General features: G+C 35.7%; 1 protein-coding gene across 1 annotated transcript; it reads right to left on the bottom strand.

Moving 5' to 3' along the window:
• Window positions 1-2,319: 2,319 nt before the first annotated feature.
• LOC135680817 (sphingosine-1-phosphate lyase 1-like) lies at window positions 2,320-23,046 on the bottom strand. Its single transcript, XM_065195018.2, has 23 exons — window positions 22,878-23,046; window positions 21,058-21,132; window positions 19,781-19,874; window positions 18,952-19,019; window positions 16,664-16,747; window positions 16,039-16,062; window positions 15,348-15,387; window positions 14,649-14,728; window positions 13,993-14,047; window positions 13,616-13,689; window positions 13,172-13,260; window positions 11,133-11,169; window positions 9,582-9,653; window positions 8,663-8,698; window positions 7,982-8,044; window positions 7,335-7,414; window positions 7,057-7,123; window positions 6,424-6,489; window positions 5,945-6,062; window positions 5,662-5,716; window positions 4,580-4,726; window positions 3,149-3,269; window positions 2,320-2,748 (listed from the first exon to the last, which is right to left on the bottom strand). Exons 1-23 carry the CDS (start codon window positions 22,980-22,982, stop codon window positions 2,524-2,526), a joined length of 1,875 nt encoding a protein of 624 aa, XP_065051090.2. The 5' UTR covers window positions 22,983-23,046; the 3' UTR covers window positions 2,320-2,523.
• Window positions 23,047-24,389: the final 1,343 nt, after the last annotated feature.

A 24,389-nucleotide genomic window follows, 5' to 3' on the forward strand; every position in this document is an offset into this window, starting at 1 on the left:
CTTTTATAGCAATATCTTTAGGGAAATAAAATGTAGGCACAAATGAAGCAAAAACAACCAAATAATTCAGGACCAAGAGCAAACATGTGGGCAGCCACTGGCAGATTACATGAAATTTGTATCAAAAAAGCACACAAGAGTTGAAAGTTTTCTTTCCTAGCCTAATTCACCAGAATATCGTAATTTTAGCATATCTTGTATCAGAATCTTGTTTCAGAAGATTATATAGACAATAAACTTCATTATTTCATCAAAAACATCAATTGCATCTTCCATTTTATTCACATTAGCTTTAAATCAAATCATATTAAAAAACCAGAAAGAAAATTTCATATCTAAAATTCTTTGGTTCCTCCAGAAATATTTTTAACATTCAGAAAAGATTCATTTTGGAGTAAACGCTCTAGCTTTTTTGATAGCACAACATTTATTACAATTTTTATTACAGCACAAATTCATTCTTTAAATCAGCTGGCTCGACCACCAAACTCTAGTGAAGCGCAAGAACGCCGCGGCGTTTATTAGAAACTCCAAATTTGGATGCGGCGTTCAATAGAGGGCGGCGTTTATCAGAGGGCCGCGTTCAATATAAAATGAAAAGCTTTTCAAATGAAAAATGCGATGAAAAAATATGAAAACAGAATTTGAACAATGTTTTATTCCCAAAACACGTAATAAAGAATGTGTGAACAATTTTTTGAGTTCACAAAAATGTCTTCACGTTATGAAATGTCAAGGAATGCCAATACCCCTGCCTCCGTCAGAGTCCTCATCTCAATTGTTCAATAGAGGGCGGCGTTTATCAGTGGGCGGCGTTTATCAGAGGGCGGCGTTTATCAGAGGACGGCGTTCATTAGAGGAAATACGGTAATACTCGAACGGAAAAACCTTTTTCCTTATTCTTAGGTGCCAAGTAAAGGTCCTAGGTTGTAAATATTGTCAACACTTGTCAACCCAACCCCCACACTGGTCAAGTAGCCCCGTTTGGTAAGGGTGCCTGGAAAAATCCTTACGTTACGTATCCCTTATTCTTTAATTATTTATAAACCCACTGCCTGACAACAGGCGGTTAAACATTTTTTTGAGAACCACATCTTGTTCTTTTTACAACTAATTGGTAATATTTCCCAGCTCCCATTTATTCCATCTGTTGCTTCGTAAATATTTCTTGAGAAGTCAAAACCAATTTTGGACCTCTTCGATAGGCACATAAGTGAAATTAAGTTGATAATCAAAACATATAAAGTTTATGACTGTAACTGACGAAAAAAATAAAAGGTAGAACCAAAAATTGACTTTTCTGCCCTATCCTATGGTAGTGTATATTGGACGTGTAATGGACTTTTCTACAATCGGAGTTCCAGTGTCGGAATCTCCATTATGGCCATGCGATTGCTCTTCCTTTAACTATTTAACCATTTCATGAGTACACTTTGACCATGTCAGACAGAAGAAGACAGAATGATTCAAATAAAATCAATCGAGCAAGAGCTTCTCTACTGGCCTGGTAGTTTACGGCGGTGTTTTGACAGACTTTCAAGCTTTTGTCTACCAGCCATAGTTTCTCAAAGAAAAATGCGAGAACACGAAAATCATAATAGCCACTTCCCGTTTCAAAACATCTGCTTCTATATTATAAGTTCTATGAAAACAAAACTGGATAATTAGCACACACAAATTATATTATTGTTGTTTTAAAGGGGAAAAATAAGTAACAAACCCATGCAATACTGTATGTCTTACTAACCATTTGGAAAACTCAAGTTCTATTCAAATCAGATCAGTGTAATGAATTCATGGTTGTTGGTGGACTGAGCTTCAAATATATATAAATATATGAAGCAAAATTGTTGTTTTATCTTTTGCTATGATTTATAACTCCGTACTTGGACATTTTCATCACTTAAATAGGGGACCTTCAGCCAAATCAGCAAATTTGTGAAATTTTTATGACAGAGAGAAATCTATGACTTTTAGTGAAGAGACAGCAACCTCCGAACCTACAAAAAGCTACTGTCCAAAAATGTTAACTGCGATACCTATAGACCAAAAATCAAACAAGCTTGCAGGGGGGGGGGGGGACTGAAAACTGAAAAAAAATTGAGAGAAAGTATTCTATGGTCCTAGCAGCTTTAATAATTTATGATTGATATTTGGGTCGAAAAGTGAAAACAAGAACATGTGTCAAGTAAGTTCCTATGCAACACAAAACAAGGTCTAAAAAAACCGGGTAGATGCCAATATTGAGATCTTGAAATTATCGTTCTAAATATGGAAGTGCTTTAGACTTAGATGAAAGCATTGTTACGAAACACGCAATGAAATGTCGGGGAGAGTTTTATGGCCTAAATATTTCGTACAATAAAAAGTTCAACTTTTACTACCTCAACGAAAAACTTGGTTCTTAAGGTTAAATGTGTCTGCATCAAATCATTTTTTAATTTGCGATAAAAAATAAGTTTTTAAAAGTGTGTTTCAATGCTTTTATTACAAGGTAGCTTGTTTCAATGCATAAAATGTCATTCAGTGCTTTACGCTGCCATTTTTGCTGGCCCGCTTTTTAGCACTACCATCTTTAACGTTGCTCTTATCATTAGGAATTTTCGCTGCTCCATTCGCCACCTTATTCTCGTTCCCTTTAGATGATTGCAGTTTGTCGGTTGAGTAATATGCGTCGAGATAGCCAAACGCTAATTCATTGATAATGGATCTATCTGGAACGCTCTGTGCCATACCATACAATGCACCCTAAAAACGAAATGTTACATCAAACATCATATTGTATTTGTTAGTTTAAGAGCATATGGGTTTATTGTTGAAAACCTAGAACTAAGATTTCATGATTAAATGCTCTCTAACGTTTTTTTATACTTCAAATTTTCTCGATGTTACTTATTCAGGTGCTCAAGAGAGTGCATCACAGTTCCAAGAAGGCGGCACTGGAGGTGACATTATATACGAATACAAATCTTTTTGCAAAAAATAAAATTATTGTCAGTATCACAAGCGAAAATTTGCATTTATAATCGGCACAAAAAGAGGTTTCTATGGGTGTGAATGAACACTTCTTTGAACTTTCAGGGAAGACATTTATAACTTTGCAATACATTATATATTGTTTAAACAGCAATTTTGTTAAGTTTCTTACCACTCCCGTGGTCGGTCCAGTGGGGTTCTTCATCAGCTCAGCGACTTCGCCTTTCACATCCGCTACGAATTTTTCCGCGACTCCAGGTTGTGTATGCTGCATCGTGCAGCAAATGTGCATACTGCAGAATCAAAGAAAGAAAACATCAAATAAAACCAAGTGAACAAGGCATTTAATGCACTGCTCATTTATAGTACATAAGTGGATCGAAATAGGACAATGAGTAAAACGCGAGCACATGACCGTTTTAGTTGTCCAACTGAGCGCCTACAGAAAAATAACTGCTGGAGACCAAAGGAAAAAGCGAATACATTTTGAGAGTTATAAGACATTTTTTAAACAGGTACATAGGCTTTTCAAAGTGTTGAGAAAATTGTTAATTCTCCATCAGTACAAAACCTTAGATTTATCAAATCTTATCAAATAAAAAAAAACGATTTATGACGTGTTACTTTCTTTATATTTTTCAACAATCACCTTCATTCTCTACGACCATATGATCGTCGTATTTTTGACTTGCAATTAAAGGCGTTTGACATGAATAAGTACAGCGAATCCAAAAATAACTTAGGCCAAATTGATCAGAGGACGCGCACAAGAAAGGAATTGGAAACTGCTCACGTGAAACTACTGCGCGCTGCTCTAGGATTTCACCGATTTGCAGAAAGGCGGAAACTGTTCACATGTTTTTCTCTGTGCACAATTTGATTTGTCAACCGCTCGTGGTCAAATGGCTGTAAGCCACTTTTACCTGTGTCAAATGCCTTTAAAATTTTCTCCCATTTGTAACATGTTACCACTGTCTTTGACATGCTGCCTTTTCGAGATTTTTATTCATAATCAAACCTCATGTTTTATATTATATTATATAGTGAGTTTCTTCGCCTGCGCAACAGATAACGACATCTTTATCTGCTGTTATTCTGGTGAAATTAAATGAAAATTATTCACACTGCTCCCCACCCAACTTTCTGAACAAGAAACAAGAATTTTTACTCTATTTCATTTATCCTTGACATCATGCTGCATTTAATGGACCGAATCATCAGAAAAATTACTGTTGCAATTCTCCTTACGAAGACAACTTCCGTTATAGATTCTTGCGTTGTGGATTGTAATATAACATTTTCGGGCTGGGGTACATTAAATGTTCGAGATTCTAATGGGAGGTAACAAAGAGGGGACTCTCAGAGAGAAGTAACAAAGAGTGTTTCAAAAAAAGTTCAAAATATTTCACCACTTATTGCTTCAATTACAAATACGACTTGCAAAAGTCTCCACTTTTCTATCTACTCAATTGGTAATAAAAGACATTTAAACAATTATGCGGTGGTACAAAATTTGAAAATGGCTTTGAAAAAAGCAAACACATTTCAGTATGTTGTAAAATAATTGCCTTTTTAAAGCCATTTTCAAAAGACATTTTCTTACCCGGAAGGGAATTGAAGTGGGTTCAAATTCCATCCTTTTTCCACAAGGGCAGTTGATAATCGGAAAATGTCAAACTTGTCTGATGAGAATGCAACCACCGACACTTCTGGTTCACCGTAAACTACCAGACCGTTAATCTTACGAAACCTAGTAGAGAATGAATCAAATTTAAGGAAAAATTTAAATTCACTGCTGGGTAATTGCAGCTGTAGTGCACGCGGAGAAGCGTTTAGTAGAAAACACGAGAAGCGTTTAGAAGATAACACCATGCCAACATAGCTATTATTAAACATACATAAGCTGCAACATAGATAAACTTGCACTTCGTAAAAGTTGAATGAGGCTGACATAATGTCAAACCATCTCTACATCAGCCCTAAAACCGAACCAAAAATATCAATCTAAAAACATTATAATCTTACCTCCAATTAACAGTAAATTGTCTTCCTTTTATCTTAAATTGTATGTATCTTAAGTTGTATCTTAAACTCACATTTTCAATTAACGTCTTCAAAAATACCAAAATTAGAGCGGAATACGATTAATAGATTCATCCCTTTATAACGAACTACACCCCATTTCGAACTAAAATTCTGGTCTCTTAAAATAGTCCCTGTGTACAGAACCCTTGGTTTAACGAGTTCCCTCAACTTTTTCAAGGTCCCGACAGAATTGTCAGTCTCTTGGGTGTTTTGTTGATAGGACCCAAAAAAGGAACTTCAGCTAAAAGTTTGTGCAGGAATAAAATCATGTGTTGGCATCGAACAAAGAAAAATCAAAATATAAAGATAAAACTTGTTATCCGCTGTCAGCACAGTTTAGTGGTCATGAGAAAAATTTAATGCGGTCACTTAACGAAAAGGTCGAGACAACTATGGCTGGCAATCAGGGTGTGAAACTTTCACGTGATCACTTTCAAACAAAGTAAAATACGCATGCTTCAACGGCTCGTTATTTTAGATGGTTTATCTTACTATTGCACATCCATTTTTAATGATTTTTCAAAGATTTGTTAATTATAGAAACATTTACAGCTAACGAGCTGGATTCAACCTGTAAAGAAATGAGCAATTGCAACTTACTCTCTTTCAATAAACTGTCGAGTCTTGATGATTTGTCTTGTGCAGTCAACGTAACCTTGTAAAATAAAAATAAATGATGATAGAACAATTTTTAAAAATCTTGCAATAATCCTTTGCTGAAGAACTTTACATAGAAAACTTTTGGAAGAGGTGTTTCATGCAATTTGAAACCTTGACATTCAAATCGCATGAGCTGACCTTGACATTCCTGTTTCGTTGCCATTAAGTTCCAGAAGTTTGAGTGAGTTTAAAGACTCATACAGGCTCAAAGCAAAACACAAACCTTCTTCTCCTTGCAGCATCATTGCAGCCCAGGTTGCAGCAATAATACCTCCTGGTCGACTTCCAGGAATCGTCGCAGAAGCATAGATTCCACCGGTCCAGTTTGGTGCACAGTGAAACTAGAAAAGCGCATATTCTGATATCACACAACAGATAATGGAACATATCTGACAATTTAACAAATGGACCATAGATAAGAAAATTAAATGGCGCAATACAAATGACTTGCTAAACACGATATAGTTCTGGTTTTGCGGATTTTGCAAAGTTCTTTATCAGAACTAAGAGAAACAAAACTGCTGCTCTTGCTTGAGCTTGTAAGTTGCAGATGATACAAAAAATGCTTGGTTGCATAATGAAATGATGCTCAGAAGCATCTTTTTGCAATATAAGCATTGGTATACCTGCATCAAAAAAACTTCCAAATTACCTTAGCCTTCATGAAAATAGGATAAAATGACATTAAGTACTTCTCCATACCTGGTAACGTCTCAATTCCTTGCTGTTGTACATGATAACAGAAGAACCTTTTGGTGCATATCCATACTGTCAGGAAGTTAAAGACTAGGGTTAGTATGTTTAAGATTCGCAATAAGGAGGGAAACCTTTAGGGAAAGAGGCCAAAGGCTTAATGAGAGAGCGGAGGTCACTCCAGGTTCGATTGATCTCCCTGGTCATGCCTATTAGTTCTCCTTCGTTGCAAAGAACAAAGTAATGTAGCGTCTAATTGGCCATTTCACGCGACGTTCAAGATGTTCTAACAAACAAGGTGACGGTGATTCCTTAAATCCCCTTAAAAGTGATGGAGAGATTACAGGGGTTATGGGGAGTTAGAAAAGCGTGATGTGGTTTTTTCAAATTTTCAAATAGAAAAAAATTATAAAGAAAATCGTAAAAAATTTAGGTCGTACACTCTTTATGATCAATATTGTGTCTCTGGTGGGGTGTAAATATTTAGCATGCTCGAAGGGGGGGAGGAGGGGGTAGTCAGCCTCAAAGCACAGGTGGAGATGAAGGTAAAAAGCCAAGGTTTTTTAGGCACACTCAATTAATGTCTGTTTTCTCGAGACGGTACTTTTCATTGAAAATAGAACTGGTCAAATATCCTCTTACCTTATGGGTGTCAGCGGATATACTGGAGACGCCAGGCAATCGGAAATCGAATGGTGTGAGGTCATATCTGCAAAGGTGATCGTGGCATTAAAAAAAGAAAATGGGAAAAACAGTGGAAAGCTTCATATTAAAAGTAAGGATGTTAAAAGGATGACATCCAACAGGTTTTCGGAAACATAAAACCTGAATACAAAACATTATTTGTCGTAGAAAGAATTGGTTGTAGAAACAAACAATAATGTGAAGTTTGGTTATCATAATCTGAAGAATTAAATTACCCGGCCTTCTTCATGAAGGGAACCAAAAATCCTCCAAGACAGCTGTCAACATGGAGGCCGATCTTGTACCTTACTGCGATCTGTTGGGGAAAGGATTTCAGTAAGTCTACGAGCAGGCAATCACGCTGCAATAAAGATGCCTCTTTTAGAAACTACCTATGGTCTTGAAATGATTGTTCCACTGGTTCCTTACTTGCATACATACGACATTTCCAAGCTATATTGCAATGAGATGTTACAATGAATCCTTACACAAATCAATTCAACTCTACAGGCATGGTAATAGCAATCAACTATAACCGGCGATTCTCCACAAGAATACCACAGCTTAATAACAAAAAGGGGATCAGAAGTGAGCCCCAGCAGAGAAATACCGAGAAATACACACTACATTTGTATTGACACAACACAAACGTGTAAAAAAATTCGCATCATTTACAAATGTTTAAGCTTTAAAATGCTTTGCTTTGAAACAAAATTCTTTGCTTTGAAACAAAATGCTTCGAAGCGAAAATCTTTAAAATCTATGACCGGCACGAGATATACAAGTTCTATCTAACTTTCTTCGACTAAGTCATAACTACCAAACAACGCTCGAGGATAATAAAACTATAAAGTGCTTAAACCAAAGTTAAAATCATTCTTACTTTCGACATCTCTTCGATTGGATCGATGATGCCATGTGGGTATTGCGGACATGATCCGACAATCTGAATAAATAAAGTTGAAAATTTCATAAACTAGTTTAGGTTCTATTCAACCATGGAAAAATTGAGTTACCCAAGGATATTCTGTTTAAAGAAATAAAAACAAAAACTAAATATTACACAGTAAAGTGACAACCAAATAATATTCAAGCTCACAATATCGAATAAAAAACAAGATTCTAAAAACTTCTTCTTTACAGTAGGGGCGGACACTTGGTCAAAGATTGGGGGGTAAGCCTATTGTTTTGATAAGATGACGTCACATTTTTCCATTGTTTTGAAACAAAAGACCATCGTCCTCCAAAATATTAGGGGAGGACGTCCCCCCCCGCCCCCAGGTGTCCACCACTGCTTTACAGAAAAGCGAAGATAACTGAAAACATTGAATATGACAAGGCTAGTGACATAAAAGCTCCAAAGAAAAGACAAGTAAATATATATGTACGTGTATACTTAAATATTTGTTCCAGGCCACTTTGATACAATCACTGTAAAGTTCCATTGCAAATAAGCGAAAGTTGGATGTTGTAATGTTTACAGTAACCGAGACATGTTTAGCTTTGAATTTTGGGCTAAGAAAGCCAATAAAATAAAAAGTAGCAGAAGTTTGTTTGAACTTACCAGAACTGTGTTTCTGTTTATTGCCCTTTTCATTGCCTGAAACACAAGAAGAGCATTGTTTTCAAACTGCTCCGAGATATATGAAGACCTAAGCAGTATTATATCACTTAGTTGTTTCGTTTTCCAAGTTCATTTTCAGGAACAAAACATCTGTCAATCGATGTTGACAGCAAGAATACGTTAAAATGCTTTACAATGTTTTGTTTAGTTTTCTATTTTCTACTAAATAGGCAAATTTCACGGGCTTAAAACACATTTTATGAAAATGGATGAATCACATGTCTTGTTAGAGTTGTGGCTTACTAATTATATTTACTCAGACTATTTTACAGGGCTTGTTCAAAGGGGAAGGGGCTCCTTACAATGACAACCATTCGTGCATTAACAATAATAACAAAAAATATTGGTAATTTCAACAAAAATACAAAATTAGTGATATTATTCTGCTAAGAGATGGTAAAATTGGACTATCGAGGAATTTCCTAAGATCTCCTACCCTGAAGTCTTTATCAGGCCAGTTAAGATCACATACTCTTTCTCAATATAAAGAGCACATATGTAACGTTTTAGGATTTGTAAACTTAAGTTACTGTTATTATTATGTTAAGCTAGATTCCTTGATTCTGTTGCGTGTTAATGTCACATGTTTGTTTGTCGCGCTGTTGTGTTAGTAACTCCCTTTCCGGGAAATGTGCGTCTATTTGGTAGAATAATGTGCGTAGAATAAAGTAGTCTTACTGTTTTGACCATGGATATAACATCAAAGAAGTCGTATCTCTTGTGTGCTATCTATTTGGGGCTTAGGCCCGTTGGCCTAGCCCATCGCTCAACCAACGACCTGATAATTCACCGTCATAAGAAGAACCCTTATCGTTACACATACATCGAGTAAATGAAAAATTCATTGGTGCAAAATTACCCTCAGGTCCAGCTTAAATGATTTCTTGTCGACGGGTATTTGGACAAGCTTGATGCTGAAGTAATGCGCGGCCTAGAAAAGTTATAAGTGAAACATTGGTTAGTATACCACATCTTTAACACTTTGAAAATCAGGTATTATAAAAATGATAATGCATAATGTTGATTTCATAAAACATGATATAAACAAAATAGTGATATTTCAAATCTATAGAATTCTCAAGTGATGATGGAATAAAAATAAATTTTTAGAATTTTGAATTAGAACCAAGTAACCTGAAAGAGCGTCACAGACATACCTCTAAATTGCAAAACCAGTAAAATATGTTATTAATTTGCTTAGATATGACTACAAAAGCACTGCAATCCTGGCCAAAAATGCTGAGACACTTGCAAAAAAGGAAGCTACTTACAAATCACCCACCCCCTTCCCCTCCAATCAATTTTGTGATTGGATTGGTAACCGATGTAGTTCTCCCCACTTACTCCGTAGCCATCTTAACCAACATTGACCCTGGGAGGAAGGGGGTTTAGGTCACCAGCGCATAAAATATGAAGAAATAGCACGCGAATTCCTATTTTTTTTCAAATGTCTCAGCTATTTTTGGCCAGGATTGTGGCTATTTCCCCAATCAACAATTCAAAAATTTGGTCTTGGTTCAATAATCTATGAACAGGGCAAAAGGAAAGTATTTCATTAGCAATTCATTTGGTGTACTTCTGTAAATTTGCAACAAATTAAACTAATTTTGAACCTTCAGCGGTGGTTTATGGTCTTTAGGCTATGTGCCCAGAAGTATGAAAACTCGAAGAGGTATTTTGACATCACACTCAAGGTTACGGTCAACGTTTTCTGGATAAAAACTTTCTTTTTTCGATTTTTTCACATTCAATTAGCCGAATTTTCAAGGCACACAATGATACCAATTTTGAAATTAACAGAAATTTTGAAAATGGAAAAAATTCCCATGTAAACGAAGGTTTCCATAATTTCTTTATCAACTTTTAGTTGAGGCCTGAAAATATCTTGACCTGTTAAGCCGATTATCGCTTTGCAGTTGTGGTCGCATGTCTCATTTACAATATCGCATGGCACATCCATGTATCCTATGTACGGCTGTGTTTATCCGATTCCGTTAATAGTTTTGCTTTTATGGAGAGAAAACCAAATATCGTGTCAAAAACGTTTACCGTAATCTTAAGAACTCCATTACTATATATAATGTAGATAGCTTATATCTGGAAAGAAGCGTGCTCATAGTTCAACAAAATGGACAAGAATTTCTTGGAAAATTTCATTGATGGCTTTGAAAAAAGCAAACATTTTTAATTCATACTTAAGCATTTATGTTTTACTTAAGCTTAAGTATGACTCAAAATGTTTCCTTTTTTCAAAGCCATTTTTACGTTTTGAACGTTATATTGGTTATATTGTGATACACCTCAACAAAAAGCGTCCTATCGATTCCGTCTTGAAGCAATGCCAACTTTTCCAAGGCCATTAATAAGCAATAAAGGCGATAAAGTCACAGGATTTTGAATTCAAAATTACCTTGTCAAATGCAGCATGAGCAGTGTTCGCACAAATCCTGAAAAGGAAAATCCCGGATTTACAGCAGAATTAATAAGAGCTGGCGGGAACCAAAAAAGGAGAAGTTTAAATTGCAATATGATTTAGTAATTGAGCTGGCGGGAACCAAGAAAGGCGAAGTTTAGATTGCAATACGATTTAGTAAAGGTCAGCGAGAAATACTCCTGTTGCCTTGAGAAATACTCCTGTTGACTGAAACAATGGCTTAAAACTGGATCAATGACAACAATGCTATTCAGCAATACATATGTTCCTTATTTTTTTATGTAAGGCTATGGTAGACATGTGAGGCATAGATGATGTTACAAGCGAACTGATAAAATATGGACCACTGAATGAAATCTCGAAAAGAATTGTATATTTACTTAATCACGTCGCAGAACACGGAGACACACCAGAGGAAATTCATAAAGGGATACTCGTTCCCTTTCAAAAACCCGGAAAGCCAAAAGGATCCTGCGCAAATTTAAGACCTATCATCCTGCTATCAGTGATTAAGAAAATCCTCAGCATATGCATGATCAGGAGAACAACTGAAAAACTCGAGACCATCATCCCACTATCCCAAGCTGCCTACCAAGGCGGCCGAAGCACAACTGAACACGTCTTTGCATTAAAAATGTTAATCGAAAAAGCAATCAACAGTCAAGATTACAACATATTTGTGACCCTGTTTGATATGTCCAAAGCTTTCGACACCATCAGAAGACCTCAACTTATTAAAGATCTAGGCAAAATATTAGACGACGATGAGCTACATATGTTTTACATATTACTGTATAAAATGCAATACACGGTACAAGTTGGGAATGCAAGAGGGGAACCATTCGAAACCAACATAGGAGCACCACAAGGAGACTGCGCAAGCGCCTCAGAATTTACTTTCACATTAGCAGTTGCACTCATGCTGCAAAATCCAGATGCAATCACATTACCAGACCGGCCCAGAGTAAATCACAACCAAGATAATATGCAACTTCAGCATTGATCTTCAGTATGCTGACGATATTGGCAATATAACCACCAACAAGAAACACAAGGACACTATAAAACAAGAACTCCCTTTGAAAGTCAAACAAAGAAACATAAATATCAATACTGAAAAAACTGAAGAATTTTGTGTTGGCACAGATGGCAACGATGAATGGAAGGCCATAAAATATCTGGGAAGTATTTTAGACACCGAAAAAGACATAAAACGAAGGAAAGGACTATCCATTGATGCCTTCAACAAATATAAAAAAATTCTCTGTAACAGACAGGCATCCATAAAACTAAAAATAAGAACGCTTAATACATTTATATATCCAATGCTGCTTTACAATTGCGAGATCTGGACCTTAACCAAGAAATTGGAAGAAAGTCTCGATATCTTTCAAGAAAACTGCTACGTAGGATGCTAAACATCAATTTAATGGATAAAATATGAAATGAAGAAATATATAAAAGATCACATCAGACAACCATCACAACCGAAATAAAGAAACGGCGATTAAACTGGCTTGGGCACATGTTAAGGTTGCCAGAAAGAACACCAGCAAAATTAGCTTTCAGAGAACATTTGAAAAAAGTGAAGGGTAATCGGGGAAGACCAAAACAGACATGGATCAGACAAACGAATAAAGACCTGAAACCAATGAATAAAACAGTGGATGAACTAACTGAGAACGATTATGAGCGAAAGGAATGGAAGAAAACAGTGGCAAGGCTAATGCCTTGAATTAAGACGGAAGAGCCAGTAAGAAGAAGATGGTAGACATCATCGACAAAAGATACAAATATTCTTGGATAGTCCTCTAACAAAGTTCATCCAATATCCGTCCACAGTCGCTTATTCTACGCTTTCTGTAACCTTTATCTGGCACTCTTTGATTTTAGATTTCCTCATCGTCTAAATCTCTTGGCGAGCACAAGCATGTAGGGTTCCTTTGCTATTTCTCTGCTATACTTAATGATCTTCACTAATCACGGGCAACATTAAGCGCCGTAACACAACTTACATTTCCGGTCTTGTAATTCCTTTTGCGTATCCCCAATCTCGGTATGCCTTACAGGCAAGAAGTATACTCTCTGTGCCACCGATTGTCATCTAAAAAGAAATACAGAACAGGAGTATTAGCAAGTGCAACGACTTTGCAGCAAGATAGGCAGAGGTTAGCACATACACACTTCACCTCATGAAAGGAATCAAATTCTCACAATTAGAACAATTTTTGAGGTCTTTTAGACTACAACTTTAACCTCTATAGACAATAACTTTGACAACTTCCTTTGTAACTAGCGGGAATGCAATGCTTGTGACCTGTTTTCTCTGCAAACTAAATTAAGTTGAATTGAAATAAATTGAATTACATAACAACGCATGTTCGGAAAACGTAGATTAAACGACATGAATTAAGGCACTTCGTAAATACATCTTGAAACAAAAGTAAACAAGGTCTCACTGTTCCACAGCAGTCTTCATTTCCATTGAACATATTGATACACATGCTAACAACCTCTGCTTCCATTTTGCGCACTAAAAACACAATCTTAGAATAAGAAAACTAACTTATTGCCAAAACCCCAAATTTAAGAAATTATCTCTGTGATAGTTCGATTCTTAGCTGTTTAATTCAAAATATTTGCTTGCGTGAAGCTGTGAACTTTATTAAACAGTTGACAGTTATTGAAACCTGCAGAACACACCCAAGAGAAAACACAAAGAAAAATTTCTTATCAACCATAATTGTAGCTTGAAGAGATGACAAGGAACACTGTAATTACTACAAAGGAACACCGTATTTCTATCGAGCAAATTTAACAAACAATGTAGTAATACCATCTGGAAAAATATCAGCATGTAAAGGGTTTGACCAAGCAAATTTCCCATAAACCTAAAAATAAAGGAAACGAAAGGAGTAAAAGCACAAGAGATTTCCAAAATGAAAATTTTGTCACTCTGAAGTAAATTGCAAAATTCTCTATATTTTGCAGGGAAACTTCCTAAGAGTTTTTTGAACTTTAAATACGGTTCGGAAATACTGTCTTAATCTTATAGGCATTGAGTCATGATAAAATGGATTGGGATACCCAAACTTCTACAATCCGCCGAGTCACAATTTTCACGACTGCGATGCTATTGGTTGACCTTAAACTGGTCACACGAACTCACTTCGTACTAATTAACAAAACGTTTCCATCAATAGCAAGTTGTTAACAACGGATGCCAATATCACATGAAACAGCAAGCATTCGCTCTACATACCCCGCAAATCAAAACATTGTCGCCCTATCATTTCCAAGTAACTAAACAATTACAGTTATAACTTATATTTCTTTGTTATATAATTTTCCAGTAATAAAATTTTACCAACACAGCTAAAGAGTAATCTTAAAAAGCTTTTTCACACTTCTTCTTAAAGCATATTTTTCAGAAGCATATTTTCATGCAATGCTTCCTCATGATCAAAAACCTTTTCATACGGACAGTTTTACCTTTGTCAAAACTTTTGTCAAATCCTTTCCACCGTGGTAAACAGTTCCGGATACATGGCCATCATCCCATTTGTATTTGCCTACAAAAGCAAAACATAAATTTCACCTGTAAATCCAGACTGACTCTACAGTTAACATCTGTTAATGATATTAGGTCTCAAAAGTCAAGGACTTTGTTACCACCACACAGCAGGGCTGTCACACTCAAACACAAAATCTCAAACATTATCGGAGGCATGGACCATCAAAATGAACCATTATCGAACACCAAAAATAAACTGTGATGTGAACAGAAAAAACTAGATAGCTAGACTGTAAATACAATAAATCACCAACATAAAAGAATATTAATGAACTGAAATCTTTTGTGAGCGTAAGGGCTACAAATAATAGCAATTGATAAATAGACAGGGGCCAGATTTGACAACTCTGCCATGCCGAGTTTAAAAACATTTTAAGCTAGCAAAGAGCAAACAATGGTTAAATCCAAAAAGAAAGATAGAACTTTTTTCTGACTAGGTTTTTCAGCCAAATGGTAATAAAGTAAGTCGCATAAAATTTTGGTCCTTACCTAAACATCTAATAAATAAATGCTTGGAGAACTACATATCAACATAAAAACAACTTTAAAAAGTAAATAATGACAGTGTCAAAAAGTATAGTAGCTATGTAAATCAAACTGATACAAATAAAACTTACTCAGTGACTGCATTAGGTCTATTTCTGCATCTATTTCCTCCTGGAAATAAAAATAAGTTATGATCACATTGTTCTACATAATGGGCCTTGAGAAAAGTTTAAAATGTGGGTAACAAGATGACTAGCCTTGTAAACAATTTACAGATTGATAGTCAGCCCTCAAACCATTTTAATAGACCAGTAAGATAATTAGCAGTTGGGATTTATGTAAAAAACAACCATAACATCACAATCAGGAACTTGTCACTAAACAGATTTTCATACTGGATATTTTGCAATTTTTCTCATTATTTATTGATTCCCAAAATAAGGAAAAACAAAAACTTAATAGGAAAAATAAACAAATAACAATTGATGCAAAGTAATTACTCAGAGGTTTGGAATAAACTGGAAGCTGAAATAAATGGTGGTGGGGGGTGGGGGGTCATGACAAAGTCCACAATCTAATTAGCAGGGGGCATTAATAAACAGACTTGAGTTGAACATTTTTTAAACGAAAGTACTGTTGAAAGTGTTGCAAGCATTAATCAAGTTTATAATATTACTTGAATGCTTTGGTTGATACAACATTTTGAATAAGATGCAAAGGGGTCTCCCAAATTTGAATTAAAAAAAAGGGGGCTCTGCTTATTTCTGATCCCAGGGTAAGTTATCCAGCATAGTCTTTATAAACATATTCTATTCTCCATACCTCAGAAAATGCCTTTGCTGGAAGCTAAGAAAAAAATTAACAGAATTAGAGTCCGTTAAAGTATGAATTAGCAAAGGAGGATAGGTTTCATATGAAACAATCTCATATCATTAGTTGGTTTTCAAACAAGAGGTGTGCTTATAGCTTTTCACTGTCCAAAACTGCATTAATAAATGATTGTCAGAAAATCTATATAAATATAATAAAATATAGAAACATACACACACAAAATTAAAAAAATATAAAACAAATCAACATCTGAAATGTAAACCAACCTACACCAAGATAATCAACAATAAATGAAACAACTAGGCACAATCTTGTTGCTTTTTGGAAGATGAAAACTAGCACCATAACTACTGACTTTAATGATTCCCAGAATATGTTATACAAAAAAATGCTTACAGTTGTCTTAGAATTAACTGCAAAAACACTGTGTCTCTACCCTCTCTCTTTCTATCCCGCTCTTAATAGAATTCTTTCTGGGATATCAATGCTCTTTGCAAGAATAAAACAAAACAAAGGCACTAGGCTGCTGTCTTTACCAAAACTTTGACAAACTATATATCCCTAGCATTCAAAAGCCCGTAGTAACTTTATTCAGATCAAATTATGTTGTTCTTACCTTCTTTCTGTAATTCACATTTTCTGGTAAAGGAAAGGCCATTTGGGTCATTTCATCAAGTGACTTATTAACTTCATCTTTAATCTACAACAAAACAAAAAAAATTGTTTCATTCATTCTCCTTCATACTTCTTTGTTTGTTGATTTGCTTATCACAACTTTAAAAAGCCACTGTATTCTCCATCTTTCCTTAGTTCAAGAATAAAAGTGTAGAGAGCCGTAGGTACATTTATAGGAACCATATTATTTAGCAAGCATTCAGGCACCGTGGAGCAGGGGGGCTGGGGGGGTGGCTAAGTAATAAACTACCAGTAAAGCCTCTTTTTATAGGGTTTTAGCCCCCCCCCAACTTTTTTAGACCCCCACTTTTCTCAACGTTCTGCGGTGCTTGGAATTGCCGTGGTTCCTATCTTTTAACATTGACTTTCCATCATTGATGTTTGTTCCAGTCTTATTTAATGTGCAGAGAACACAGAGCAAGTGAGAGCGATAGTATGTTGCATGTATAACTCTGATGTGAACTGAACTGACTGACTGACTTACAAATTAAGATACTTATATACAGAAATTGAATTGCTGACTAAGATGAGTTAGGATGATGTAATGATGATGTAATGGAGAAGGAAATATCTAGACTTGGGAAGAAGTCAGCATGACATAGATGTGTGAATGTGTAAACAGTGGTGAAGGGAATGTCCAATGGTAGATGATGCCGTGAATGAATGACGTAAGTGAATGACATGGTGATGGCAGGGGTGGCTGGGAGTAAATTTTTTTGGTATTACTTTTTCAAACGTATGGAAGATGCATGAAAAAGGAAAATCAACAATTTCTTTATGAAGGAATTCTGAACCTCCTCAGCTGGAGGAGTATAGGGGCTTTGCAACACCCCCCCCCCAAAATTTGGCCCAGCCATATGTTGGGGAAATATGCATGTCTTCAATTGACTCTAAACAACAAACAAAAAGTCACTAAAAAGACATAAATTGGTCCGATCAAAAGCAAATTATCAGTCAGTACAACATTTTTGTTAGCAACTAAGAATCTGAGCGAATGCTGAAAGTTTTAAGTTAATTGGCAATTTTAGTGCTGTATCTCCTAGAAGATAAATGCAGATACTTCCTTGCTAGCATATCAAAAAGAAATCTATGAAGAGCCTGATTTCCTTTTGGTCTTTTTAAACAAACTGGAGGGCTGTAATTTTTGTCTAAAGGGCTTGCGAGGGGTGATTAGTCGTGAAAAATATTTTGCGGCCCCTTCGTCTGAGCCACCATGTGGGCCTGTTATTAGAAACACGATTGTAATAATGGAAACCGCTGCGTGGAAGGATTTTGAAAGGATGCAGGTTAAAAATTTATTATAGAAAAATACATGACGAGATATATCTGGCACAGTCTTTCAGTTCGAGACGTTGCTAGTGAGTTAATTCCATCCGTTTCAAAATAATTAGAGATACAAAATAAATTAATAACACTTTGAACACCCAGACAATGGTCATTCACTTGATCTTCCACAACACGATTCATTTTGAAACAGCTAACTTACAAGCAAAATCATAGAACAGCATTTGCGAAAGGTAAATGGCCGCGTTATTAGAATCCCAGAAGTAATAAAGGGGCTGCTAGGCTCCTTTGTTTCAAGGATGAAGAACAATTTAAATTTACGTCATCTGTGAGTCCCGTGATACTTTGCTGTTTCCGTTATTAGAAATGCGAAAGTAATAATGAGACCGGGAGCCTAGAACTAGCTTTGAACGATTAAAAAAACCATTGAAAAACATAATAGGCTTCCTGTGGTTAAGGATTAGCAGGTAATTATCATCCCCTCCAGACGAATAGAGGACAGATACCATACATCATTGGTTGTGTCTAGCAGATGAATGCACCAAACTGATAAAGACTTTGGAAAAAGTGTTATTACAGTAATAACGGTAATAACACTGCCCGCTGCCCCTGGGTGATGGCATGATTGATGAAGGAGTGCAGATATAACCAATTTTATAATATTAAATTCATTATACATTTCCCCGATATTTTAAAGAAAAGATATATTCATTTTGGCACAACACTGTCTCATCTCAATTTTTAGTTTGTTCCAAATTGAAATAGTGAAATGTGATCAGTTTTTATTCAAATCTTAATGATTTCTGTGGCCAATCAACATTCTAACTGACAAAATAGTCATAACTGGTTGAATTTGTGCGTTAAAATGGAATCAAACAAATTTGCTTTAACTTGTCCGATAAACATGTAACACAACAGATAAATAAATATTTCCTAAGAATTTACCTTGTCTTTAATAATTGGAATTTTCTTCACCACTCTGAAGAAAGCTTCTACAATCCTAGTTTTCAAGCCTTACAAAGAAGAAGGTTATATCACTAACATCATCAAGAGTTTCAAAACAAAGAAAATGAAAATATTTAACATTGAAAGCCAGCTCAAGAAAGAAATTATTATAGATAATGGCTTTAAAAAAAGCAAATATTTTACAGCATACTGGTAGCTTTTTCATCTGACACTCCTCAAAGTATAAAACGTCAGAATAAGGGTCCAAAAGAATATGATGAAACATATATACCAAGTTGTGGATCAAAATAGGCCAATCAGAAAAACTTGAGCACATGACCCGTATAGTTGTCAAATCAGTACTGTGTGTCTAAAGAAAAATTACCACTGGAATCCAAGAGAGAAAACGAACTCCTTCTGTCTACACAATAGCAGCTTTTTCGTTTGTAATTGGATCGATTCTCATTCTGATGTTTTACACTCTGAGGAGTATCAGACAAAAAGCTTTAAGTATGCTACAAAATGTTTGCATTTATAAAGCCATTTTAAATTTTTTTACTGCCAAAAACTTGTTCATATTATAGATAAATTCTTGTCAGCAGTTTATAGTAATCTATTTATAAAAATTTCAAGAATCAGATCCAAAAATTGGGCCTTAAAAAAGGGCCTTAGTCTTTTGCATTAAGCTGATGTCTTGACACAAAGAAAGAAAAAATCAAATTTGACAATATAAATGTACAGACCTGACAAGTACACCAGTGCTCATTTGGCAATAAAAAAGCTAGAGCGCTTTAAAAGGTAGTTTGTTTGTTTTATTAAACTGACTTACTTTTGTCATGAAAGAACAGCCATCCTAGAAATGATTTCAACACAAGCAACCCAATAAACACAGCAAAACTATACATGATGGTGTTGGTAACAATCTGAAAAAAATAAACAGAGATACAAAATGTTTTCTTCTTTATTCTCTGAGCACATACTTAGCACAATGTAATCACAACTACATGAAATTTTGTAAACACAAAAGTTTAGTGTAATGAGAATAGCGCATTGTTGTGGATTCTAAGATGCTGTTTGTTCACTTATAAACCAACCACTGACTAATAAAACGTGTCATTTCCAACTTGTGGTGTGTCTTATTTTACGTACAAAGAACACAGAGCCAGAGAAGGGAGGAGGTGTCTATTGCATTTCTTGATTCCAACTGAACTAAAATTGCAACTTAACATAACCCGACCCTGCAAGCATGGCTTTCTAAATGCTTTTATAACTAGTATGGCAAGAGAAGAAGGCCTGAGTGCCTTAAATAAGAAAACTTGATTCTTATAACAGGCCATGCATCAAAATACAAACCTGACCTGAGAAATCATTTCTAAAGTAGTTACGAGGAGATAGCATGCCCAAACACCTAAATATTTTACCAGAATAAAATTGCATATAGAGTAAATTAGAAAAGTTATATATAATTGATAGCAAATTCTCTATGCAAATCAATCCGGAATGGGACTGGCTAGAACAGTGATTTTCAACCACAGGAGCTTAGATTAGTATCTGCAAACTTTCAATAGATTTTTTTCCTTTTAGGCAGTGCTGGATATTCAAGTTTTGATGTTGTTAAACTTACAGCCACTCGACCACGAGCTGTTGGCCAATCAAATTGCGCACAGAGAAAAACATGTGAACAGTTTCGGCCTTTCTGCAAATCGGTGAAATCCTAGAGCAGCGCGCAGTGATTTCGTGTGAGCAGTTTTCAATACCTTTCTTGTGCAGGTGCTCTGATCAATTTGGCCTAAGTTATTTTTGGATTAGCTTTACTTATGCATGTCAAATGCCTTTAAGCTTTTAAACCCTTTCTGAAAAACTGTTTCTGTTACTTTTACTTGAAGCCAGCAACTTTGAAAGAATTTTCTAGCTGAAGCATATTCTCAAGGGCCCAGTGGGTGGATTGGGGTTAAAGACCCTGTTAACAACAAATTTGGTAAGATTTCAGAGATGCTAATACTTTTTCAGAATTTGTCAGACAACTTTATGTTAGGCCTTGGAAAAATTCAGCACCCACTGTACCCCCTGGATGTTCTGAGCAATTTGGGTATTGATTATACAAACCTCCCAGTGTTCCATTCCTCTTGTATTTCGATGAATGAAGAGTCTTACTTCTGCCAAATACAGAACAAATGTCCACTAAAAGAAATCACATAGAAGATGACAATATAAAGGTAAAGAAAAGACCTGACACAGGCACAACACAAAACTGAGAACGAAAAATCTGATACCTAAAGTTAAAAAAAAGTGTATTTGATAAGCAAATGCTACGGCAGCAATTCAATTTTTTGGCATACAAAGAAGACTTTGTGGCATACAAAAAAATCATGAAAATATCTGGCATATGTGTGTAATGACAAAAGATTTTTAAAAAAGTCTTAAATAATTTATTGCAAAAAATTTCTTCAAATTACGAAGTTGTCTTAGTACTTTTTAAATGTAAATGGTTATATATAGCATATTATTAGCTTTCAAAAAATATCTTAAACATAAAAGCAACTGAAAGCTGATTTAAGATCTGAAAAAGCCCTCTCAACCAAATTCCTTAGGAGTGTGAATGCCATTTTCTGTACAATTTGCTTTATGATGCATTTGGTTGTATGTACATGTACTACATGTTTAGTCAGATTATCTTCTATTGTATATAAATATAGAAAAATGAGAATTTGCAATAAAATAAACTGTACTAAGTACAAAAGAACTGTAAACATGTCTTTTTAGGCCAGTTAAACACTTCTGGGCAGGATCAAAGTCAACATATGGGCTCTGGGCAAAGCTTTTTGCAGATGACAGCAGCAAATTACAAACAGACTCTTACTCCATGGGGTGTGATTCCCCTTTACCTTGGCAAAATGTTCCCATGTAAGCTTTTGTAAAGATTTCAGCCTAACTACGAAGCAGTTAATTCAAACCCCCCTTTCCCCAAATCGATGTTAGATTTGTAGTTAAACCATTTGCACTATAAAAAATGCCTTCAACATTGAATGAGGAGAGGGTAGAAGGTAATTACTTTTAAAGAAAGAGAAAATATCAGACTTCTCTTAAAACGTCTCAACTATTTTTACTCGGATTGTAGATTATATAATTACATGTTACATCATTTAAGTAAGTTGTTCAAAATTCAATTATTAAATCCGAAATTACAATAAAAACATTAAAGAAAAAAACAACCCTGTATACAATTAAATCAGCTGACGGACACATGAAAAAAACTCAAGATAGAGCATCAACTGTGTGTAACCAGAATTGTATTTTATATGTAGATACTGCCCTTCTCAAGCTACAGCGATAATTTCATGAGATGAAATTTAAATTTGTACGGTCTGCAGCAGTTTTGTAATTTCAAATTGCATAACTCTGGTAGGACCACTTCGCAGCTGGAAGTCGCGTGAGCAACTGAAGACCAAATAAGACAATAGGGGTAGGGGTACATAGTTTACACAACAGGATGTACATAGATATTCGTGCATATACCAGTCCGGTTTCATATCATTTAATTACAACCGACTTAGAAATTATATTTAACACAAAAACTCTTGTTGATTGATTAAGGCCACGTCCGCAAAACTGTAATTAATGCATTGTAAGAGAATGATGATACATGATACAGGATTCCAAAGTCCACTTTCTTTCTTGCTAAGGATAAGTAAATTTTATTTGCGACTGTCTTTCGAAAACTCCAAGAAGAATTGCGAGAGAAAAGCTATTCATAATTTCCTGGCAAGTTAAACTACTCCTTTAGCCCAACTAAAAAACTATCGTTATTATCTGGGTTCATCATGAAACGATTGTATTGATCCCCAACAGATATAAACAAAACAATTTTATTCTTAGGCCGGTCTGTTATGTCGCATAAGATACTACTAAAGCGAAATGAAGCTTACGCATATTTCATTCCAGTGAAGATACTCTGGGAGGTGTGGTTCTACAATATCAAGAAAGCCTTCCCAAGCATTCCCAAATGCCTCAGTTGCCATTTCTACCGCCATCGCTTACAGCAATTTTGCACCCTCACCTCGTCCACAATTTCTTCGGACTGATCTGGAGTCACATGAGATCACCTGACCGAGAATGCTGCATGCACAGTCAGCTCTTTGCCCGGAAAGCTCGCCACCAGACGCAGGTTTGAACAGGGGGGGGGGGGGCAAAATGAATGAAAAGGGCACAAACATTTTCTCCGAATCAGTGTTATGTGCCAAAAATGTCACAGCTTTCATGGTTATTAAATTACGGTAATTTATATAGTAAGAACTATCTTCCCTGGGCGCAGACATGGCTAGGCAGGGACGCCTGCACAAGATTAGGACAGGAGGGGCAGTGTTGGTGTTAAGGGAAAATAGTAGAATTTTCTACTGACATGATCGTGTATTCCTGGTTGGGGGGGCTAGAGTGGGGTAACATAATAAAATATTAACATGGATATGTGCCGCCCATACAGCTGAGTTGTTTTACCATCAATGACCCTAAACATAAAGAAAATATTGACGAAAATATCCATACATAAAATGGGTATTAAATGGCCTTGTCACTATACACAATACACTCAATTTTTTATAAGAAACAGGTTATATGAAACGGTAGGCTCAATTTTTCGAAAGTTAAGAAACAACCCTATCAAAATTAAAAAAAGATAGATAAGAAACTTTTATAATTTGCAGTTGAATTTTCCGAGTTGACACTCGAAGCAGCCTTGACATTGAACATCACTGTATATTGCATCAATAGAAGTTTCCATTTAAAAATTAGTTTTGACTTCAATTTGACCATAGTTTATAAACTATGATTTGACATTTATGAAGTTCAATGAGCTTAACTGTTTACAGATCTCGATAGAGTTAGCAATTCTAGGGAAAACACAATTCCTTGATCACTTGTCAGTTTATCTCTGAATGTGAGTGAACTATTCGATTTGTCTTGGAAGCACGTTTAAAAAATTCATTACCTAAGAAATTTAAGAAACATGTAGAAAACTTTTGATAGTGAAATGGCCAGAAAATGTAAGCAACTGCCTACCAGCACTCGGGGGGTCCGGTCAGGGTCAAAGAGGGCCAACGCTAAAATTTTTAGAAAATTTCCCTCAAATGGTAGTACTTTTGACAAAACTCCTCAAACGGTCGCATAAAAACCGAAATTATTTTCTTGGTAGCATCTATTTCCTTGTGCTCTCCTGGTCCTTATTTGACAAATTTCTTCATAATTGATTGTTGTTGTTTCGGGAAAGATAAATCTTGTCCATTATCTATAACAAATCGCAAGCTAAACTGCGCAGTTCAGTTATTATCGAAAATGGGCCATTTGGTAGGCATTTGGTAAGACCCTCAAACGGACTGGACCCCCCTGTCAGGCCTTAGTGGGAGTGCCCCCTCCCCCGGGACCAGCACGGACCTTAGTTTCTT

This window comes from Rhopilema esculentum, chromosome 18 (assembly GCF_057945365.1).
Source record: "Rhopilema esculentum isolate cy_ngs chromosome 18, ASM5794536v1, whole genome shotgun sequence".
NCBI lineage: Eukaryota > Metazoa > Cnidaria > Scyphozoa > Rhizostomeae > Rhizostomatidae > Rhopilema > Rhopilema esculentum.

Coding starts and splice junctions, on each gene's coding strand:
- LOC135680817 (XM_065195018.2), bottom strand. CDS start 22,982: ATGGCGGTAGAAATGGCAACTGAGGCATTTGGGAATGCTTGGGAAGGC. Junction 11,170..13,171: donor GGAATTACAAGACCGGAAAT/GTAAGTTGTGTT, acceptor TTTCCTTTTCAG/GATTTGTGCGAACACTGCTC. Junction 8,699..9,581: donor CATTTAAGCTGGACCTGAGG/GTAATTTTGCAC, acceptor CTTGTGTTTCAG/GCAATGAAAAGGGCAATAAA.